Source organism: Drosophila yakuba, unplaced genomic scaffold (genome assembly GCF_016746365.2).
Source record: "Drosophila yakuba strain Tai18E2 unplaced genomic scaffold, Prin_Dyak_Tai18E2_2.1 Segkk5_quiver_pilon_scaf, whole genome shotgun sequence".
NCBI classification, from domain to species: Eukaryota; Metazoa; Arthropoda; class Insecta; order Diptera; family Drosophilidae; genus Drosophila; species Drosophila yakuba.
Window position 1 is genome coordinate 215,729 of NW_025048824.1, and position 24,675 is coordinate 240,403.

The following is a 24,675-nucleotide window of genomic DNA, read 5'->3' on the forward strand; positions in this document are numbered from 1 at the left end:
TGATGGTAAGGCCCACGGCGGGACCGGGATTTTGATAAGACGTCTCAAGCACCACAACAAGCTCGACCACGTTTCTCCTGGCTAGGTGTGCCATACAGACCTACTGACCCCAAAAAATACCTGATTAATTGATTTCGCAGTCACCAAAAATATTCCACGTAATTTGATAAGCGCCGGGTGCCTCTCAGATCTATCATATATAATATATAATATATAATATATAATATATAATATATAATATATAATATATAATATATAATATATAATATATAATATATAATATATAATATATAATATATAATATATAATATATAATATATAATATATAATATATAATATATAATATATAATATATAATATATAATATATAATATATAATATATAATATATAATATATAATATATAATATATAATATATAATATATAATATATAATATATAATATATAATATATAATATATAATATATAATATATAATATATAATATATAATATATAATATATAATATATAATATATAATATATAATATATAATATATAATATATAATATATAATATATAATATATAATATATAATATATAATATATAATATATAATATATAATATATAATATATAATATATAATATATAATATATAATATATAATATATATATTATATATAATAACAAAACCAATAATACATTTTAGTGGCTTGATCAATTCCGAGTTAGGACCTCATTCCATAACGGGTGGTTGTATAGCAGCAGTCCATTCTTGAATATAAACCAATATGTACCCTTTTAGTATTGTAGTATAGTTTTAAAAAAAAATACGAAAAATACTTTAAAAAAAATCATATCAAACGGACTGTAGAAAACTTAAATATATATTTCTTTTCCCTTCCGAAAGATTCAAACAGGCTTGAAATTTCCGGACATGCTCTAAAACATAAATAAGCCACATCTCCGCAGCTGGCCTTAAATGAAAGTGATATTGTTATTGCATTTCTTTTTTTGCATTATTTGTTTGACTTTGTACTTATTTTCAGAATAAATTATCAATATAAATTAAAACAGATTTTTATTTAACTCCTTAAATTTTTGGGTTTTCGAACGTTGGTCCTCGAGTTATAGTAATATCTGCATAGGGAGAAGATTGATCAATGTGAAGCACCTTGAACTTCTTTAAGACGAGGAGGGAATAAAATTTTTGAGCCGCCTGAAAAGAAGTATGCACAAATATCAATTAATAAACATACATACATAATTAATAAACTAACATATTTGTATAATTGTTATAGAATACAAAAATATGATACGATATATATAAATTAGTTGGATCTTATTTTGTACCTGAAAAAGTAAATATTGATCGCTTTTACGGTTAGCTAGGAAAGGTAAATTAATTAATATTAGTCTAAAAGAAGCTATTATAAGGCTTGAATTCTAATTTAGGCGCCATAAAGCAAACAGTAAGAAGTTTTTTGAACCGATTCAATGCGGTCGATGCGAACTCCCTGTTTTATAAATTCAAGCACGCCCGGTCTTATTGACAATAGACGAAATATGGTCTGAAAATTTTATTTTTTAGGATCCAGAAAAACACCAAGAGCACGCACTTAGGGTGTAAGTCGCGTATCTTGGGTTTACACGACAGAAGGTCATAATTTTACATTTGGAGCCATTTAAGTTTGCCGTTATCACGGCAACATATTTGAAAGCTATCTAGATCGAATTGTAAGTGCGCATGGCAAGAAATGTCCCCATACTATACGCATAATTTAACATCGTCTGCATACAACAATATGTTTTATCACTAAGGGCAGGTCGGTAATAAATAAGGTAAAACGGAGCGGACCAAGGTGACTTGCTTGTGGGACAGCGGATGTGACTCGGAGAATACAAGAATACAAGATTTCATTTACAACTTAACATCCAATTTAAAAGATCAACAGAGAAACCTAATAAATCAATCAGTCAAATGCTTTACTAAAGTCAGTGTATATGACTTATGTTAGCTAGGTAAGTGGTTTTTGATCTGCGTTTCAATAAACCGTTCTGAAATGGTAATATAATTGTGCTAGCTCTTTATTAAACCAAGGTTAAAAAATGATTTAATTGCCGTTTAAGAGATATGTATTTATTTATATTATTCCGACATAATGTTGCAGGAGAAGAGATTGGACCAATCAAGCTGAAGTAAATTCAAGCGTGATTGGGTCCCAATAAGGATCTTCAGGTGGTCATTATCGACCTGAACAATCCTGAGGTAACCGCTGTCTTAAACGAAATAATAAATCCTTTAAGCGACCTTTTATGCGGAAGGGTTCGGATGATCTGTAGTTTCTTCCTGTTTACAAAAACTAACGCCTGGTGGGCGAAGGCTCTGAAAGACATCGTATTGTGAGTTAAGCATAAATCAAGAACAACAATGACGGTTTAAACAGACTGTCATGCTTTCTAGTCGCAGATTCCGCAAAGCCACGATTGTTTAAAGCACAGGACAACGTGCTACAATCAGTCGTCATAATTTTCAGTTCAAACGGAGTCGAGTTCAAGGCTGACAAGATCGCACTCTATTTTCGAGTTTTTCGATTATCAGATACCCGTTACTCAGCTAGTAGGAGTGCGAACGAGAAAGTTTAACATTCTTTTTGGTATATCGATAGAAATTGGAGAAAAAATATTAAAAAAAATCAATGTGAAAGTGAGGGAGTTTTGTGCAGTTTGTGGGCGTTGGAGTAGGATTTTGGCATATCGATAGAAGTGGGATAGACAAATAATTAAATTGTAATATCTGGCGCGACAAATTTAGAGATGACGCCTGGCGCGTTTTCATCTCTGGACTTAAGCGGAGCCTTACAGACGTACTATTCTCGGCAAAGCCCAAAGACAAGCCGTCAGCGCTCGCTTTAGCGCAGGAAGTGGAATCTAACCACGAAAAGTACTCATTCGCTGCTTTGTTTGCAAGGAGACAAGAGGATAGATGCCGTAGGCAGCACCCGAAAGTGTAGGATCGCCAACAGGCCTCGCCACAGACAAACTCACTTACCAGGTAGAGCAAGGCGCAAGTCCACCGTGCTCCACGCAGCAATAGGCTTCGGGGAAACTAACCGGAGCCAATAAACGTTGACCCATTACTGTCCAAAATATTTCAAACATCCCACGGCTTGACAAAACTCAATGCCGGCCGCGGCTAGTCGCTCTGCCCCTCACAATGGACAAAGTATTTTTCGTTAAAATTTTTAACTTGAAGGGTCCTTTGACGCGATCGTTGGCACGGAGTTGCTAAAACAGGCCGGCTTTGCCTAGCTTTCGGTCAGCTGAAATGGGACACCGAAGTAGAGCAAATCGACTTTTACTAACGTAGATTGCTCGGACGCTCGGCATTTTGTTAGATGCGTTTTTTTAAAGATGCTTTAGAACAGGAATAAATCCTTTGCGAATCCCAACGAGGTTCTTTCCTATAATACTGTGGTTGCCACTATCCGGACGTTTGATGAGGAGCCTATTTATACCAAATGGCATCAGAATATTTATTGTGCCGCCCCTTTACCATGTGTCCAATGGACAAGTGGTGCAATTTCATAGCACCTTGGTGGAACTTGATACATGCCCAAAACTGGCCACCGTCAGGTATAACAAATCCTCCCATTCTGTTTTTAACAAGAAACCGGTCGATGTTATGCAGTCGTATGTGCATACGACCCGCGGCTGACTTGTGTCCGCAGTCCTTGTTAAAGGGAAGGTGGTCCACAAGGACAACCTCAAATAAACCAGAACCCGCTTGCTGTGCCCTCTAAACGTTTCACATTTTATCCATAATAACTAGGCATAAGCTTTTAACATTCCTTAGCATAATTAATAAAACATTTTAATTTTACTTAAACTGGTGGAGGGAAACCTTATATTATTATTATTACTATTATTATTTATTATTTATTATTTATTATTTATTATTTATTATTTATTATTTATTATTTATTATTATTTATTATTTATTATTATTTATTATTTATTATTTATTATTTTTTTTTTTTTTTTTTTTTTTATTATTTATTATTTATTATTTATTATTTATTATTTATTATTTATTATTTATTATTATTTATTATTTATTATTTATTATTTATTATTTATTATTTATTATTTATTATTTTATTATTTATTATTTATTATTTATTATTTATTATTTATTATTTATTATTTATTATTTATTATTTTATTATTTATTATTTATTATTTATTATTTATTATTTTTTATTTATTATTTATCCTCAACACAAAAAAAAAAAAAAATTATTATTATTATTATTATTATTGGAAAAGTAAAACGGAGAAATGGAAAAGCCTCTGCAACGACGTCAATACTGACCCATGGGGTACGGGGTATAAAATTGTGATGAAGAAGCTTAGAGCAAGAAGAACAACACCGGACCTGGAGGAAGGACAAATCGACCACATAGTTAAAGCACTATTCCCCGACCACACATATAGTTTTTCTAGAAGTACCACACCAATAGCGATGAACAAGTCGAGCTCTTCACAGTAGATGAACTACAGAGAGCGGCAAAAACGCTAAAAAGAAGGAAGGCCCCAGGACCCGACAATATCCCAGCAGAGGTCCTAACAGTGATTGCCGAGAACAGACCCCATATCCTGCTGGATATGTATAACGAGTGCATTACCAGCGGGAAATTTTCAGATACCTGGAAGCTGCAACGTTTAGTCCTGATAAGCAAAGGAAAGGGGGATCCCTTAACCCCGTCAGCTTATCGACCACTTTGCATGCTAAACACAACCGGGAAACTACTGGAGAAAATGATTAAGCCGCGACTATCAGCAGCAATCGAAAGAGGGGGTGGCCTTTCCCCGAGGCAGCATGGCTTTAGACCTGGCAGGTCGACCATTGGAGCAATACAAGAAGTCGTCAGCCAAGCCCTCAGCAGCCAACAAGGCAACCACTTCTCCAGACCGGTAGTACTTTTAGCAACTCTCGACGTGAAAAACGCATTCAATAGTGTTCAATGGGGAAACATAATTGATGCTTTGCAAAGACGATTCCAAATATCAGGATACCTAATGCGGATAATACAAAACTATCTTGACAACAGACGGCTACTGTACCAAACAAATGCAGGAGAGAAATGTATAGACATAACTTCAGGAGCAGCTCAAGGATCAATACTTGGACCGGAGCTATGGAACATTAGCTACAACGAAATCTTTCATCTAGAAATGCCGGACGACACGTTTTTAGTGGGCTACGCAGACGACATAGCTGTCATCACAGCTCGAAATACCGAGTACGCACAGCGCAAGTTGACACAAGTAATGACGAGAGTAAAAAGGTGGTTGAACTCACACGATCTGAAACTGGCTGACGAAAAAACCGAGCTCCTGCTAGTTACCAGAAAACGGATCCCATTAGAAATAGATATGAGAGTTGGGGAAAACGTAATAAGGACGCGGAAGGATATAAAGTACCTAGGAGTTAGACTGGACTCAAAACTGACATTTAGCTCACACATACAAGAGACGAGGAAACGTGCAACCGCGACGACTAAGTCGCTTAGCAGACTTATGGCAAACGTAGGCGGACCTCTACAATCAAGGCGGAAACTCTTGATGGAGGTGAGTAACGCAATCATGCTGTACGGATGTGAGGTCTAGGCTGGCACCCTAGAGACCGCCTGCAGGTCAAAACCTTTACTGGAGGTGCAAAGAACCATGGCTCTACGAATCGCGAGCGCGTATCGAACGGTATCCGGCCCTGCTGCATCAGTAATCGGAGGCGCGATACCAATCGATCTAGTAGCCAAAGAGAGAAAACGGATCTATGAGATAAGACAGGCGGGAGAGACGACGAGAGCGTTATTCGCACGAAGCAGAGATGAAACACTTCAACAATGGCAAGAAATATGGGCAGCTGAAGAAAAAGGAAGATGGACAGCTAGACTGATACCAAACCTGGTAGCATGGACTGCAAGGGCGCACGGAGAAATGAACTACTTCATTACCCAGATGTTAACAGGACACGGTTACTTTGGTGCGTTCCTACATTCTATAGGAAAAAGAAATGACGCCAGATGCGTATATGGAGATGCGGAGATGGACAATGTTGAGCACACCATTTTCCAGTGCGGAAAGTTCGGATCGGCACGTAGATGCCTGGAGGAACTTGTTGGAGCAATAACCCCAGAAAATATTGTTACAAAAATGATAGACAGCGAATCAGCCTGGAAACATATCGCAGGATTTGTAGAGACCATTCTCAGAGCTAAAAAGCCTGATTTGGACGAAACAACTGGGTAATCTGGACGCAGAAAAAAGATGAGAGCGCATAGCCCTTAACTGGCACCACTTCGAAGTAATGGCGAAAAACGGGGTGGAAAAACGGCCAAAGGCGAGGGGGGGGTTTAGTGGGTGCAAGCCCCACATACCTTTTTTTGCGACGGCAAACGGGAGATGCGTGAGGCATTCCCCCTCCTCAACCCAAAAAAAAAAAAAAAAAAAATATTATTATTATTATTATAATATTTATATTTGTGTATATATATTATTTTCTCAAATATTATTATATTATTATTATTTTATTTATATTTGTGTATATATATTATTTTCTCAAATATTATTATATAATTATTATTATATTTATATTTGTGTATATATATTATTTTTTTAAATATTATTATTATTATTTTTATATTTGTATATATATTTTATTTTCTCAAATATTATTATTTTATTATTATTATATTTATATTTGTGTATATATATTATTTTCTCAAATATTATTATATTATTATTATTATATTTATATTTGTGTATATATATTATTTTCTCAAATATTATTATTATTATATTTATATTTGTGTATGTATATTATTTTCTCAGATATTAATATATTAATATTATTTTACCTGTTTTCTAGAATTTCCTGATGTAAGCTGAGAAAGTTCCAAACAGTCCTTAGCGATAAAATGTGATCTTACGTCAATAAAAAGATGTGCAGCTCTCTTATTTAAAACGCGTTCTTCAAATTGTTCATCGGTTTCATTTTCCATTTGTTCCTCACAGTGATTCTGAAAATACAAAAATATGGTTGAATTAAAAAAGTGCTTGAATAAATTAAAACATGTAGCTTTACTAATTTTATTTTAATTAATTTCCAAATCAAATGCATCAAATATTCACAGATATTTTTAGATATAAATGTAAATCGGTGGCGATTTTATGATTTATAATTTAGCCGATTACGTTTTTGTTGTTGCTTTTTATTCTGCATGGTTAAGCAATCGCAAGGAGGGAACTACTTTTAGACACTTAAAAAATAAATATTATTATTGTTGTAATCGATAGGTATAAGGCCTCAGAATATCGTGTCAAAGTTTCAAAGGCTAATTCTCGAAAATTGTGGCCGAGCCTTCCTTAATTTTTTTTTTAGAATTTTGTAAGTGATAATAAAAGAATACTAAAGAATTATCATCTATCTGAAATAATTTTAAATACATTTAAAAAAATAGTTTTATATAGAAATACAAATTTGGAAAGAAACCATTATTAGAGCCAGCGTAATTTTTTGTGAAATCGGTTATTCGGAGCTGGTTTCAATAATTTATTTTCACAATAAAAACTCTCCCCTGTAAGAAAATTATTGGTCTGTTGATTTCAGACAAAACTTGTGGCCACTTTGAAAATCTACAATGTCAGCGGCGGATATGACTCACAAAATCATTAAAAAATTTGTTTAATTACAATTTTTACTTTTGAAAAAGTTTTTTATTACCTTAGGCATCAATAAAAATAAATACTATGTCGATTTAAAAATAAGTGTCTTCATTTTACTCTGTAACATCTAAAACTGTTCTGTATAATTTTCTACTTGCAATAAGGACGTTGAGAAGACATCAGAGCTGTGTAGCATAGTATACTAATAATCATTGTAAAAAATCTTTTAACCTATAAAACATACACATACACAATTTTTAAACCTACCTGGCCAGCAAAACCGGGAATTTCGTAGTTGTGCCATCCTTTTAAAATGTTATTTGTGCTTTTCAAAAAACCGTTGTCGCTCAATAAAGGCTGACCCTCAGATTCACTTAAAATGGCTTTAATCTTTTCTGTAGGTATAATAGAGTTATGATCCATCTCGCCAATATTTCCATGCTGCGGAGTGGCGTGACCGTGATCTAATCCAACTGGTGTTGAGTCTCCTTGATTAAAATCATCCCCCATGTCATGACTCGTGTTTCTTGGTGTTAAAGGCATCTCATTTATTGATGATAACTGATCCATTTCATTTAAGGACAAGAGGTCTGGACTTCGCATGCTATCAAAAAATGTTAATTCATGTTGACATGCCATACTTTCTTGCTCTTTTGACACAATGTCCACAGAAACGGTAGATATCCCCAAAGATTTATGATTCTCTCTCAGGACTTCAGGAGCTTCCAAACTTTGAATAAGTGAATCAGGTGCATGGTCCAAAAACGAATTAGACACAATATCAATCTTCCGTTTGCGTCCTTTTTTATTAAAAATAATTAAAGCGTTTTCGTTGTCTTTGGCATAAATTTCCAGCGCAAGTATTTCCATTGGTGCAACACTTGAAAAGTCCTCAAAGAACGTTGAATGCGAAAACAGCTGTCTATTGTAATTACTAAACAAAGCTCTAGCTGGTATGGATCGCGATGGTAATGAAAAAAGTTTTTCAACACCTCCAGTTTCTTTCCAATACATTAACCTAAAAAGATTTGCGTTCACGTTGATTATTATTTTTTTTTTAGTATGTAATATAAGTTTATATACACATAATACCTTTTTGTTGGTGGGGCCAGATCAAGTGTGGTTAATATATCAGATGTATCGGCTAACTGAGCCTTCATTTCTTCTCCAGAAATATTTTTAATTTCGTCGATAATAAGTTTTCGTTTGCGTTTGGCTTTGGTTACGCCTTTATGAATCGATGCATCTAAAGGAGCTAACGCAAACCCCTCATCCTCGTTTTGAATGAGCGTTATTTCATTTATTGGCACATTTTCGGACACACTAACATGTTCATTCAAATTATTTTCTAAAATAGTTTATTGATAAAAAGAAATTTATACAGACATCTGAAATATATTACCATCTTTCTCATCTTCAATTGAATTAGCGAGCGAGGTTGCAGGCGACGGAACGTTATGAATATTATCAATGGTGTCTTCATCAGAATCATCTGCGTTGATAACAGCAGTAGATTCTTTGGGAACCTGCTCAACTGGCTGAGAAGAATCACCAAAAAGATCGTCTTCAAAAAGGGCTGGTTCTAAAAAAATAATAATAAATATTTAAGAACAAAAGGAAAAGCAAAAAATATTAAAATTAAAAGTAAATTTAAATTTACTTATCAATTATTTTTTTTTTTTTCACTTTTTTTACCCTTGAGAGTAAGCATAGCATAAAAGGATGTAACAGAAGGAGGAAATTGTTTTTTTCGACCCTACATTATAGTATGAATATCAGAAGCACTCTTACCGAGATGAGCTGCAAAATGTTAGCGCTTCCAATGAGACTTGCCAATTTAAAATGATGTCACAAATATTTTGCTCCGGCATCATAACTAATACTGCACCCTTGACCGTAGGTTGTTAGTTCATGGCCTCTCCGCCATTTCATTATTTTCAGTTTGACACGGATGCCCCTAGCCTCTTTCACCTTATCGCACCTGAATTTCATTGTTGTTTGGGTCTTTGGCCTTCTGAAGGTCGACATTTTTTGTTACGCATGTGTGTAAATACACTGGCAAATGTGTATGTTGTACGTGGTCTTCTATTTTTGCCGTCGCATTTGATATTTTGTCAAAAGCGCAGAAGTTATATTCTAAAAACAAGCGTCGAGTTCTTCTAATGTTAGATGCCTGATACGCGGCTAGTGGCCGTGCGCAAATAAAGGTATAAATTAAATAAAATAGAAAATTTTTTTTAGAGATTGCTTAGTTGTCCAATATAACGGTGGTTACATTTATGTACAGTAGAATCCGGTTATAACGACTCCGTTTATAGCGTCAGTCCGGTTATTGCGACGGAATCTCGATGGCTTGGTTGGTAATTACAAATTAATATGAAAGGACCTCCGGTTAGTACGTCTCTGCTTCTAGCGACAAACCGCATATATATAGAATGCCAACAAATTTAAGCACCCAACGACAATGTTAGCAATGTATCTATCAGTGCCCGACGTCACAAAAATGTTTACAGTGTGAGTGTGCCCACTCTAAAGCCCACACTTTTGAAAAATGTTATGATATTTTTTTATTTTTGTATTGGTCTTGCAAATTTCTATCGATTTGCCAAAAAACTTTTTGACACGCCCACTCCAACGCCCACAAACCGCCTAAAACTGCCAGTGTTGAAGACTCTCCTTCGCACTTCCACTAGCTGAGTAACGGGTATCAAATAGTCGGGGAACTCGACTATAGCGTTTTCTCTTGTTTTCTTTTGCGACCGAGAAGCGCTGGAGTGTATCGTGCGGCTCGTTTTGAGAGTATATAGACGCGATATAAAAACGAGTACATAAACGATGAAATATTTAATTATTAGTTTTTTTTATTAGTAAGATCTAATTATGTGTTAGAAAAGATAGAATTGATTGGTTTAAGAGCGGCAGAGAGTCAAGATTAGAGATAATAGGATAAAGTAGTGTATCTGCTTGGAACAGAGAAGTTTAGCCGACTAACCAAGTCAGTACTAACAACTTCACCACGACTAAGTTTACAAATAAAAGCGTTCTACGGTTAGCTATAGGGAGGGTAAATTAATTAACATCAGGAATAGAAGGTAATATAAGGTTTTGCATTTCAATTACGGCGCCGTAAGGCAAACAATAGAAGTTCTTTTGAAGCGATTCAATGCGGTCCGAGTGAACTACGTCATACTCAAGATTCAATCGGACCACAGAAATGAATAAGGTTTTCGTCATGTGAGTATCATCGAATTCCTAAGACCACCTTTTTATATAACCAAGCACAGCCCTAACATTATTGACTATAGGCGAAGTATGGTCTGAAAATTTTAGTTTGGGTCATTAAGCCGTGTTATTCTGTCCAAAGAGCACCCATTTAGAGCGTAAGTCGCGTGTCATAACTTTACACTTCGAGCCATTTAAGTCTAGTTATCACGGCACCATATTTGAAAGCTATCTAGATCGGATTGTAAGTTCAAATGACATGAAATGTCCTTATACTGAAGACATAACTCCAGATGTGACTCGGAGAATACCAGAAGGAGAATTTTTATAGGGGACCCGTTGCGTCCTGATATTTAGATAACTTAAAATTCAGTTTTGAAGATCAACAGGAAGCCTTATAAATCAAGTTTCCTTACTAGAAGTAAATGATTAATGCTTTACTAAAGACAGTGCATCTACATCAGTTTGAAGATTTTTTTTGAAGCCCTGTTTTAGCAGGGAAGTTAGCAAAAGGTTAGTATTTGTTGATCTATACAAAGGTGCTGCAAAAAACGTTGAGATTCCTTTGTAATTGCTTGCATCCAATTTGTTGCCTTTTTTGTGGAGAGGAATCACAAAGGACTCCTTCCATATATTGGTGAAGTGCGAATATTCCAGAGATAAGTTAATTTCAGTAGAGGCTTGCACAATGCTTCCGCACATACTCTAAGCACACAGCCGGGGATTTTATCGGGGCCTGGCGAACAGACTGGCTTAACATTCTGAAGATCGTAAAGCAGCGAGCATTCGTTTAGAGTGGGACAAAATATAAAATTTGACTTTGATACCGCGTAAGAGTAAGACTGTTCGGAATGAGGTAACGTGGAATTTGTTGTTTGAGAAAACTCGGCAATTAGATCGACCATTGTCTGATCCGATGTTAAGGATAGGAAATATGTTGCGCTTAGTGTTAGATATAAAAGATATAAAACTGTGCGTAATAGTTTAAATAGTTATTGTAACACTGGGCATTAAGCACGGTAAAATTTAACCGTGCACTTAAATATTTAGGAAAGATAGACTGAGAACCTGTATTTTTAAATTTTATATAAAGTCTGGACTTTACATTTCTTAGGTGTGTTAACTCTTTATTAAGGCTAGACGGATAGTACATAGAAACACAAAAGATAAAAAATGCTTTAATAGCGGTATAAAAAAAAATTAAGGCATCCAATCGGTCCCTATCCTATGCCTATTTAAAACGGATTGGATAGCGGACAATTGATTTATAAATTCTGAGAATTCAGAAGACGGCGTAATGTAAGAACACGTAATATAAAGAGAGCTTTCAGAAAATTACAGCTTTACGCTTTATCTCCGGCTTTAACCAAGTATCTGTAAACACAATGATATGGAATACAAAGGAAAGGCTATCAGAATAAAATTTAGTTAGCTTGATACGCAAGCGTCTTGCTTTTTGATAGGACAGTAAGACAGATGTTCGTTTTTTGAAGAAGAAGAAGAGGTGGGCGTGAGGGAAGTTTAATTCCCACGGGCCTCTTTTTCTTATTTTTAATCATAGCTTTCAACTCCTTTACCATCATACTATCCGTTCAAAAATCACTAGAACATATGATTGAAAATACTTCATTAGGGACAGTTATCTTGAAAGATGAAATGTCCCTATTCTAAGAAAAGTTAACTTCTTCCACTTTTATATTTTAGGCTTTTGTTTTCTTTTGTATATAGGACAATATATCAGATTATGTTTGATCAGGGGAAAGCCGAGAAAACAAAATTATGTTTCTTTAGTGGAACCACCGTGAGCGGTCAGATTTTATTTCTGAAGGGCCAACTTGTGCCGGTTGTCCGGACTCAATATTCCTTTGTGGTGGTAAACTAATCGGGACAGGTGGAATCATTGGTTAGGAAGCCAGTGCGGACAAATCGGAATCTCTGTGGACTCTCTCTACAACGGATTGATCGGATGCTCCTAATCTTTTTTAGCTGCCGATCTGAGCAACATTTGCGATTGACAGCTGATCAGCTGTGCAGTCCTGTTGATCATTCACCACTGGCTGCGGGGTGTTCCCCTTAAGGAAAGGAGATCATCAGTTCATAGCTACGCAAAAACGGCTGATCAGCCCTTTTAAGCCACTATTAGTTTGTCGCATAAACGATTTCATCTCGTTTGCAACCCCTAAACATGCATCACAACAGTATTTAAGATTTCGACCCTTTGCCAGGTCATCACTTGTTCGGCCTCCAAAACCAGCGCATTTAGTGTGCACCAGAGATCGGCACCGGTGCCTTATTTAAGCACTACAAGTATATTCGCATAAAAAGCGGTGGCGCTGGAACTAATTAATTACAACCGCATGGTTGTGTGGGAACACAGACAATACACAAATACACAATACGTTAGTCAGCTAGTGAAAGTGCGAAAGAGAGTCTTCAGCACTGACAGTTTTCGGCGGTTTGTGGGCGTGGCAAAAAGTTTGCCTGTTACATACCTTTCAGCGAGGGTAGTATCACCTTTTACTCTACGAGTAACGGGTATAACAAGAGAGAACGGTATAATTGAGTTCCCCGAATATCTGATATCCTTTACTCAGCTATTGGAAGTACAAAGGAGAAATTTCCACACTGACAGTTTTTGGTGGTTAGAGTGGTTGTGGCAAAAAAAGTTTTGGCAAATCGAGAAAAATTTACAAGACTAACAAACATTTGAAAAAATATTTTTCAAAACTGTTGGCTTGGCATCTTTAGGCGGTTAGTGGGCGTGGCAAAAAGTTTTTTGGCCAATAGAAATTTACAAGCCTAATACAAAAAAAATAAAATATCAGAACATTTTTTAAAAGCAGGTTTGCGCGGTTTGTGGGCGTTATAGTGGGCGTGGCAAAATGCTTTTCTGCAAATCGATAGAAATTTACAGCACTAACAAAAATGAAAAAAAATTGTATTATTTTTTTTTGCCAATTTCTTTCGATATGCCAACAAGAAAATTGAACTTTCTCCTTTGCTCTCCCACTAGCGTATCGAATATCAGATAGTCAAGGAAGTACGACTATTATTAAATTTTGGCAATTATTTATTTATTTCGAATGACAAAGGCACAAAATAAAATTCATGATTATATATATTTTTTCGAGTTATTCGGTTAGCTTGGTTCTCCATAGTGTTTCGGAATACTATTCCGTCGGATACTTAGTACCTTAAAATCTGAATGCAATTTAAAAATATTTTAAAACATGTGTTTATTGCTTTTCGCTTCAACTCTATGCATTGAACAGGTTCACACATAATCCTCATTCTAGAAAAACAAGAGCGGTTTGAAAATGTGCTTATAAAAGTTATAAAAATTAAATTTTTACTGTAGACAATTTTTGCGAAACAAAAACAATTATGTTGCGGTCAGGAAATATATTTAATGCTTTTATTCGTAACTGCTTAAAAAATTAGAATCACGAGATACGAACAAACTCGTAGCTAAACAATTAAGTCATTAAGAAAGTATTACTTATTCAAAAGCATTTGCATAACAAAAAATCAAAAATAAATTTATTAAAAACAATCATTTGTAAGATCACTATAGGTTGTAGAAAATTTCCTTTTAGTTTGAGGTGTTTGTGATCCAGATTGCCTTTGAGCAAGCTAACTTAACAATCTGTGCTTTGGTGTGATACTTTTTTAACATTATTCAGTTTGATAAATTTGTCCCCTATTACAGAATTAATAATACGATTTTTCCCGATAATCAATACTTACGTCCAAAAGAATCTCCAAACCCATCACCGTCCAATCGAGAACCAGGTATATCCGCATGTGCGTCCGTTGAATGTGGATCCAAGGACTCAATATTTTCCAACACATCATTATCAAAAAGCTTATCCTAAGCAAAAAGGTAAAAATAAAAATTGTTGTAAAAGCGTATTCAACGTATTTAGTTGCTTTTGACCACATAAAAGAATATTTTAGGTCATAAATAAACATCTATATATATTTTTTTGACCCTATAAAGTAAGTATGCCATATATGTACATAGGTGATACAGTTGATGCAAAACCTTGGAATCTTACTGAATTTCTGGCCACTGCCCCAAGAATATCAACCATAAAGGATTGGTATGCTAAGTTTAGACGTGGTGAAATGAGCACCGAAGACGTTGAACGCAGTGTACGCTCGAAAATATCAAAGAAATCCACAAAATGAAATTAAATTACCGTAAACTGAAATTGAATTAAACAGCTGGGACTCTAAAGATATTAACTGAACGTGTAAATAATTCACGAATTTATGGTTAGGTTTAAGCCCTGTGGAAAGTGCGCTCACGCGAGCTCACTTTTGACCAAAAAGATGTTCAAGCGTAATAAAGCCAAGTTTTTTCGTCGATACGCGACATTTCACTGCGGTGTCTGCACACGATGAACCCGCTCCAAAGCGAAAACCCAACAGTCAGCTGGAAAGCTTATGGCGTCTGTATTTTGGGATGCGCGTGGAATAATTTTCATTAATTACCTTGAAAAAGAAAGGACCATCAACAGCGACTATTACACAGACCGTTTAATGGACAAAATCGCAAGACATTTGAAAAAAAAAAAAACGATGGCGAATTGCTATCCACCGTATGCTCCACATCTGTCCCCACGCGACTAATTCCTGTTCTCGACTTTTCGTCGAATGGAGTGAGTATCGCCGAAACTGAGGTCTATTTTAAAGCAAAGGAGAAATGGTACTACAAAAATGATATATTCATGTTGGCGACCCTATTCTTAGTTATTACTATTGAAAGAAACTATATTGTATTAAAAAAAAAATATTTTGTCGGATAAATACTTTTTACTATGGCAACATGAGTCGACAAGCTTGCGCTGCGTCTATGTCCCTGGAGTCTGTATGCCTAATCTCAACTTTCCAGCTTTCGTAGTTCCTGAGATCTCGACGTTCATACGGACAGACAGACGGACGGACAGACGGGCATGGCCAAATCGACTCGGCGATTGATCCTGATCAAGAATATTTATACTTTATATGGTCGCAAACGCTTCCTTCTGCCTGTTACATATTTTTCAACGAATCTAGTATACCCTTTTTCAAGGGTTGTAATTTCATTACAACAGCATTAGGTACTTAATTTCAAACAATTTATCAAATATTATACTTTTATTTCTTCAATAGTTTCGAAAATATGGGTAAAACAACATAAGGGCATAAATTCTGATGTCCACTAAAATAGCAGAGTTATGAAAAAATAGTAACAGAATTTACCTTAGACCTAACTTAATTTAAAGAATGGGTCACAAATTAGTGGACTGTCTTTTGAGGAGAAAAGCTGCTAAGCTGCATGAAGGATCCAAACCAAATTCTGGACGTTTATTAGACGCAAGGACCAAAAGAATTACTTGCTACAATACGTGTGGGTCCAGGACATATTGCTTCGGCTTGTGCTGAGAAAAAGGCGTGTAAACTTGTGTCAGGTGGCCGACCCAATTGGTATTTTTACTTTGTCCGGTGAGTTGTATCCATTTTGCTTTGACTCTGGAGCCGAATGCTCGCTGATAAAAGAATTAGGGTCTGATAGACTTTCGAATAAATAATGTCGTGAATAAGTCAACTTTATTCGAAATATTAAACGGATTTTTAACCGAATCTATAGATGGTTTTCCGAAAAGCCAAGTCATTGATCCTAACAAGACTGTTCAAAGGCAGCCATTTCGGCTTAGTATCATGGAATAAGGAATTGTAAGAGACAAAATAAGGTGATTGTTGGCATCGAATATTATCCGCTTTAGTTGTTCCCCTTTTGCAAGCCTAATGCTTTTAGGTAAAAAGAAAAAAGGGGCGGTGAGTTATATGCGTGAGTTATATGCCAATACTGTGTGTGAAAAATATCCCTTACCACTAAATAACGACCAAGTCTCGAGGTCACGCGGGGCACGGTTATTTTTGTATCTAGACACGGCTAAAGGTTTTCTCCGGATTCCTATACACCCAAATTCAATCGAACAAACGGCATTTTTAACTCCTGAGGGCCAATTAAAATTTTTAACTTTGCCTTTGGGCTTAAAGAATGCACCCAATGTGTTCCTATGCTATCGTTTACATGGATGATATTTTGATAACTGCTTAAACAAAAGAAGATCCATTCGTGAGATAGGGAACAGTATTGCATGCAATCCATCCAATCGAACTGCATACTGATGCCAGTATGGATGGTTATGGAGCTATTCTCCTTTACAAAATTGATACCAAGCTCCGTGTCATCCAGTATTTTAGTAAACAAACATCGTCTACTGAGACTACTTCCATTCATAGGAGCTATTTAATACAATGAAACATTTCAGACATTAGCATTGTCGACATTTTGAAGTTTTTACCGATTGTAACTCCTTAAAGGCTAAAAGAATTAAGGTTGACCTTATACCAAGGTGGTGAGCGTACAAGCAGCCTTTCGATTGGGCAAAAGTCTACACATTCGTGGAAGCGGACGTCTTTCGATAGCGCTGCGCGTAAATCTCGTGTTAACGTGGTTGTGCTGAACAGTGTTAGCGGCAAATCTGCAAAAACAAACGGTGGGCTTGTGCCATAGTTCTGCGCGTAACCTAGGCGTGCTGAATGACCGCGTGTTGCAGGTGGTTAGCAAAATATATAAGTTTGCAATTCTTGCAGCTGATAAAACAGCTGACAGCGCTGCCAACTTATCTCGGTGGGCGATCATGAGCGAGTGGCGTTGCCACATCAACCGTAAGACCAGTGCTGAGGTGCGAACGTTGGGCGCGTAATTTCAAAATTAAATTCAAAATTTGATTTAATTTAATTTAAACAAATAAGTGCCACGCATAACAAGCTCGAAAAAATGAGCAGCGATCAAAAGAATGAGCGTAGAAGCTCCGTCAACCCAAGAAATGCTTGCTACTCCTATTTCTCAACTAGAGATATAGATCAAAATCAGAAGTCGACAAAGAGCAACTCGACTTTACTGACCGTCGACAGCAAGAGAGCCAGCTCTTGCTCACCCTCTCTGCTCACCCCAACTCCCGCATCATGGAGTTACCAATGCCAAACCCCATCACCGCCGGCTTCGCTGAATGAAGCTCCAACAACAAGCAGTGCTAAAATTTCTGCAGTAAACTCACCACCAATAATTAAACCAACTACCAATACTGCGAGTTCGGTCCCAAAGGCCGCACAACAAAATAAAATGGCAACAAAAACAGTTAGCCACGATAAGCAACAAGCGGGCCCAGCTATACAGACCGGTATGGACCGCTACATCCAGATTAAGCGCAAGCTTAGTCCACCCAACACGGTTGGCAATAAACCAAAGATCAATCGAACCAACAAAAGCACCGATCAAACGAGGAGCTCCAATGAAAACCGATTCTCCATCTTAGCAGAGGCGGACAACAACCAACCAGAGTTGGGGCAGGAGACTCAAAGGAAACCTAAGCCCCCACCTATTTACATAAGGGAAAAAAGTTCAAGGGAATCTCCTACGCCGAAGCACTAAGAACAGGCATGGAAAATCCGCCCCAGCCTCACTCAGAAAATGTTCAGCAGGTTCCAGTGCAGCCGCAAAGCAAATTGGAATCTATGATGTTCACCATGCAACAAAGTATGATGGAACTTATGTCATTCATGAAAACAACCATGCAAACCCTTGTTCAGAACCAGAACATGGTAATTCAGTTGCTTGTAGCACAACAGTCCAAATAATAAATGACTAACCTACGTATATCCATGTGGAATGCCAACGGTATTTCACGGCATAAACTTGAAATAACTCAATTCCTAAACGTAAATCACATCGACGCCATGCTGCTGGTTGAAACGCACCTCACAGGGAGATATAACTTCTATATAAGAGGCTATACCTTTTACCGCACAGATCATCCGGATGGCAAGACCCACGGCGGAACGGGCATTTTAATCAGAGAACGCATCAAACACCACTTTCATCAAAGGTTTGCAACAAATTACCTGCAAGCCACGTCCATAAAAGTGATCTCAGGAAACGGCAACCTTTGCATTGCCGCTGTCTACTGCCCACCTCGATTTAACATCTCTGAAGGTCAATTCATGGACTTCTACAACACTCTGGGGGATCGCTTCATAGCCGCAGGAGACTACAACGCCAAACACACGCACTGGGGATCACGCCTCGTGACTCCCAAGGGAAGGCAACTGTATAATGCACTTATAAAGGTGAGCAATAAACTGGACTACGTTTCCCCTGGTAGCCCCACATATTGGCCTGCAGACCCAAAAAAGATCCCAGATTTAATTGATTTCGCGGTGACAAAAAACATCCCACGCAATTTAATAAGCGCCATAGCACTACCGGATCTCTCATCTGACCATTCGCCTTTGTTGATAAGCCTTCTTCAAAGCCCAGAAATTGCGGACCACCCCCACATGCTGACGTCGCACAACACTAACTGGATGAAATACAGAAAGTATGTGAGTTCCCACATTGAGCTAACTCCCCAACTAAATATCGAAGCGGACATCGATTGCTCCACCGCCGCACTGGAAGAGGTACTCGTCACAGCAGCTAGGATCTCAACCCCAAAACGGAAGGATGGGGAATTTAAGAAGTTCAAAACCAACCGGCAAATTGAACAGCTGGTTCTGGAAAAGAGGCGTCTGCGACGAGCGTGGCAAACCAGCAGATCGCCATGTTCAAAGCAACGTCTTACTGAAGCCACCCGCAATCTAAACCGGGCCCTGAAGCAAGAAGCTGAAAATGAACAACTTAAATATATTGGAAAACTCTCGCCAACTAGCACAAAGCATCCCTTGTGGAGGGCTCACCCAAATCTAAGCTCTCCAATTCAAACCGTCACCCCTATAAGGAATTCTTCAGGGTGCTGGGCCCGCAGCGACAAAGATAGAGCCGAATCATTTGCCTTACATCTCAGAGGCGTATTCCAGCCGAACCCTGCAGCAAAGGATTATGTTCCTCCGCAAATCCACCTCGAAACTGAATCCACGCCAACTACATTTCAGCCGAACGAGATCAAAAAAGTCATCAGGGAGCTAAAACCAAAAAAGGCTCCAGGCGGTGACCTAATAACTACAAAAATGATAATGGAACTTCCGTACTGTGCTATTGAGGTCATCTGTAAACTCTTCAATGGAATCATAAGTCTCGGCTACTATCCAAGGAAATGGAAAAAATCAATTATTATAATGATACCGAAGCCCGGAAAAGATCACACGATTCCGTCATCTTACAGACCAATAAGTTTACTATCATGCCTGTCCAAATTATTCGAAAAATGCCTTCTAACGCGCATAATACCATACATGGGGGCCCACAACATTATTCCAGCCCGTCAATTTGGCTTCAGAGCAAAACACGGAACTATAGAGCAAGTAAACAGAATAACATCAGAAATTCACACAGCCTTCGAACATAGGGAATATTGCAGCGCGATATTTCTCGACGTATCTCAAGCATTCGACCGTGTCTGGCTCAAAGGTCTTATGCATAAAATCAAAACACACTTGCCCGGGTACACCCATAAACTCCTTGAATCCTACCTCTACAATAGAGCCTTCGCAGTAAGATGTAATACAACAATTTCGGATAGCTACACTATCGAAGCTGGGGTCCCTCAAGGTAGCGCACTTGGGCCAACTCTATTCGTCCTTTACACAGCAGATATTCCCACGAGTGACCGACAAACAACATCCACCTTCGCCGACGACACTGCGATCCTTAGCCGCTCCAGATGCCCAGTCCGTGCAACAACCCAACTCGCCAACCATCTCGTGGTAGTCGAGAAGTGGCTATCGGACTGGCGTATTAATATAAACGAACAAAAGTGTAAACACATAACGTTTACCCTTAACAGACAAACTTGCCCTCCGCTCTGTATGAATAGCACGCAGATCCCCCAAGTTAATGAAGTAACGTATCTCGGCATCCACCTCGACAGACGTCTAACATGGCATAGACAAGAAACTGCACCTAAAACTGAAAGCCAGCAGCCTCCACTGGATTATAAACTCACGATCGCCCTTGTGCCTGGACTACAAGGTCCTGCTCTACAACTCCACTCTTAAGCCAATCTGGACGTATGGCTCCCAGCTGTGGGGGAACGCGAGCAGAACCAACATAGACATCATTCAGCGAGCCCAATCAAAGATCCTGCGAACTATCACTGGGGCACCATGGTATATTCGTAACCAAAACATCCACAGGGACCTCGGCATTCTCGCAGTAAAAGATGAAATAGACAAGCAAAAAGCGTCGTACAATGAAAAACTATCTGCCCACCCAAATCCTCTAGCAAGGGTCTTGACTCGGCTCTCCAGCCGAACCCGCTTGCAACGTACAGACCTTCCAACCCAGCCATAACTTGTCAGGGCCACTGTCTCAGTCTACATGACTCCTAGTTAGGTTATAGTATAAGATTTGATACACTTATTGTTAGTCTCGTAAATGAGAAGATTCAATAAATAAAAGCAAAGCATTTAAAAAAAAAAAAAAAAAAAAGTATAATGCAGTGCCCAAATGGCTCATGTTGATTTTCTCTCTAGAAATCCGGCACTTACTGAAACGTTTGATCTTGTTCATGTAAGTTAAGAAAATAAGCGTGTTCTAAAATAACAGAGCACTGTCTCCTTTTAGAACAAAAAAGTGATTTTGAAACACTTACGAATGAATTAAGCTCAAAAATGGAAAGAAATCCGAAATGGAAAGAAATTGTAAAGCTAGGTGTCTTTCAATTGTCTCTTTAGGTGGTCTGTAGTAAATTCACGTCCACGAGGCTATTGTACATATTGGTTGGGAAAAAATGTTATACAAATTGTATAAATTCGTAAATTTGTTGTCAATTGTATAAGTTGCAAACTGATCAAGCCTCCATGTTGAAAGTTACCAATTGAGCTTCACCCCATACTCAAGGTAGATATTTAATGGCATAATTTGACAATAACAAAGCTAAATTTGGTTGGTTTAAAGTTGGAGATTATGTTTTGCGTAGAAACGAGGAAAAATATATAACAAAGTTGGATCAAAAGTTTAAGGGCACATTTCTGGTGACACAGATACTAGAATCCTTACCAAATTAACGAACTTATAAGTACTCGCATGAGTCTTTAAAAAGCCAAAAGAAGAGATTCCCAGATAATTATACATGTGTAATGAAAGTGGCGATGTTAAAATAGACGCAAGAGATTAATTGGTGGATACCAATGAGAATGAATGAAAGAGACGCTAGAGATACATTGCTGGATAGCAATGAACGGATACTTTGAAAGCCTCGCAGCTTGGTTGGTGGACTAGAAGACATCCAGACATCACTACAGTGTGGAGTGGGAAGCGATAATGGGTATCCGAGTTAATGTGTTGACGTTTTTGTCGCCTGGGGCTCCAATTTTAGTTAGTCTCCTGGATACGGCATACCATGAGTGTTTGGGAATTCCTTGTCTATGGCTATGGTAATTTTTACATTTAATTGATTAGATTATTATTTTTTTTATTAGTCGTTAAGTAGCATCACTACTGAATCATTACCCTGTAATGTCATCACTAATCAAAAATAAGAAACAAAGATTCGCTAGAATATGTATAACCGTCATTCTTATATACATTATCTTGTAACTTGCCTTCTCTTACACACAATATTTTGCGTCAAAGCGATTCAAATATACTGTGAAACAGAATTGATAAAGCAATAATTGCAATCACTGCATAATTACAAAGTGGCGCCAAAAAGACGTGTGCCCTTACTGTTTCTGGGTATTGTGCTAGCATAATTGTGAAGTTCGAGTGAGTCAGAAACTAGTTAAAAGACATCTGAAAATGTCTTTAAACTAGAAAGAAAGCGAGAAAAACAAGGCCACGATACAAGAGGCACAGGAGAGTGAAATGATTGAGTCTGGCCATTAGACTCCGACATATATTCTGCTCTTGTTTTATGGAATAATACATTAAACAAAAAGAAAAATCTTCCAAAAACCACATATAAAATATACAAACAATATAATCTGCTGAAAAAGTTTTAAGTTTTGAAATAATTAGGTCATAAAAAATTTTCATTACTGGTAAAATTTGAAGTTTTTAAATCTTTAGGTGTTAAATAACATTTCAATATTGGTAAACGCGGATTTTTCTTAAAATATCATTCAAGAGTTTGCTTGCAGTAATCATCTTTGGGCCTCATACTGCATTTTAAAGGTTTAAAATTAAGATTTCTTTTTTTTTATAAATTAAATTAAAAAACACAACCAAACTCTAGGGTAAGTAGTAGTATAGATATAGGGGAATTTGCAAATTTTGCAGCGGCAGAACTTGGCAGTTATATTTAGATTTAAGTAAAAGTAGGATACAACAATCTGTATATTCATGAATGTTGACTAAAAGTAGAATGGCATCAACAGAACGTGACAAATACCTAATTAAAACGTATTACTGAAAAAATGCAAGTTATTTGTTCCCTATTATTTTAAAAATTATCAATAGCCCCACTTTTCAAATCTTTTTGAATCGTAAACGGTAAATTTTCTGTTACATATTTTTTAAGAATTGAGTAACATTTATAAAACAAACAGAAAATACTTACATTGATATTTGAAGGTATAGAACATCGCATAATTTCGGGCGTTTCTGCTTCAAAGCCTATATCACCAAATCCGTCATCTTGTAAAGAGAGAGACAAGCTGCCGTAATCTTCTCTCATTGTTATCTCGTCAGCTCTAGACTGATTTATAGAAAATTGAGCCTCAATATCAATATCGTTTAATTCAGGCAACGCTGTATCAAAGTCATGGAAAACTTCTGGGAGTGTTATCGCATTAACATTAGCTTCCCTATGACCTTCTGGTAAGTCAACCATGCCTGGTCGAAAAGCCATCTATAAATAATTTTGTATGCATTATTTTATTTATACTTTAATACGAAAATGGTTTTCACATTAATTTACCTTAATCTTAACGAAGGCTTCATTGCAATCAGCTAATAAATACTTCGCTTTTCTTGAATAAATGCGAACAACTCCTAGCAATAAATGTCCAGATGTTCTCAGCGCCAATTTGACTTTCGGTTGCAAAATGCCTTCCACTGATTTTTCAATATTAGTTTCAAATACATGGGCCTTTGTAATTTTTTTATCCCAATGTGCTGCCAGCCAGATCCTAGCTAGGGGACCTTTCTTGGCCAAAATAATGTGCTCATAGAACATTTTGATCTAGTGAATATTTAAAACTATTTGAAAAGTGTTCAACTTCATCTCCAAAAAATGTTTGCTTTTATATCTAATTATCGATATCATCGGGATAATTAAAAGTGTCAAGATAACAAAATTAATCGTATCTGCACAACTGATGGCCTGTTTACACTGTGACTTGTATTCTTTAAAACCATTACATACCTAATGCATGTCGAGTGGAAAAAAATTAAGCGTAAGCACGTTTTTGAAATTTTTTGATTGCCGGTAACAACTGGATATTTTGGGAGTCGTCTGACTAAGCATACATATGACAGCAGTTCGAGGTTTAATTTTCAGAATATTTTTAAATTATGGGTGAGAAAATAGTAATCACATATAAAATATTAAGAAACCAAAAAATTAACTCAAATACCTAAAATCAAGATAATTTGTTTTCAATGCTTACAGCAGTCTTAAACGTTATAGCAACAAAGAGCGTTCTTGCATTCAAGACATGTCGACCAAGCATCTAGGTCATCTTCAAACTTTTTAAATTTAGTGGCTAACGCTTTGCTTTTATGTGTTTTTTTCCTCGTTAGTCTGCG

General features: G+C 36.8%; 1 protein-coding gene across 1 annotated transcript; it reads right to left on the reverse strand.

Moving 5' to 3' along the window:
• Window positions 1-844: 844 nt before the first annotated feature.
• Window positions 845-24,178, reverse strand: LOC6539976 (double-strand-break repair protein rad21 homolog). Its single transcript, XM_002086815.3, has 8 exons — window positions 23,846-24,178; window positions 23,486-23,776; window positions 14,679-14,802; window positions 9,112-9,291; window positions 8,802-9,057; window positions 7,977-8,727; window positions 6,902-7,063; window positions 845-1,197 (listed from the first exon to the last, which is right to left on the reverse strand). Exons 1-8 carry the CDS (start codon window positions 24,101-24,103, stop codon window positions 1,072-1,074), a joined length of 2,148 nt encoding a protein of 715 aa, XP_002086851.1. The 5' UTR covers window positions 24,104-24,178; the 3' UTR covers window positions 845-1,071.
• Window positions 24,179-24,675: the final 497 nt, after the last annotated feature.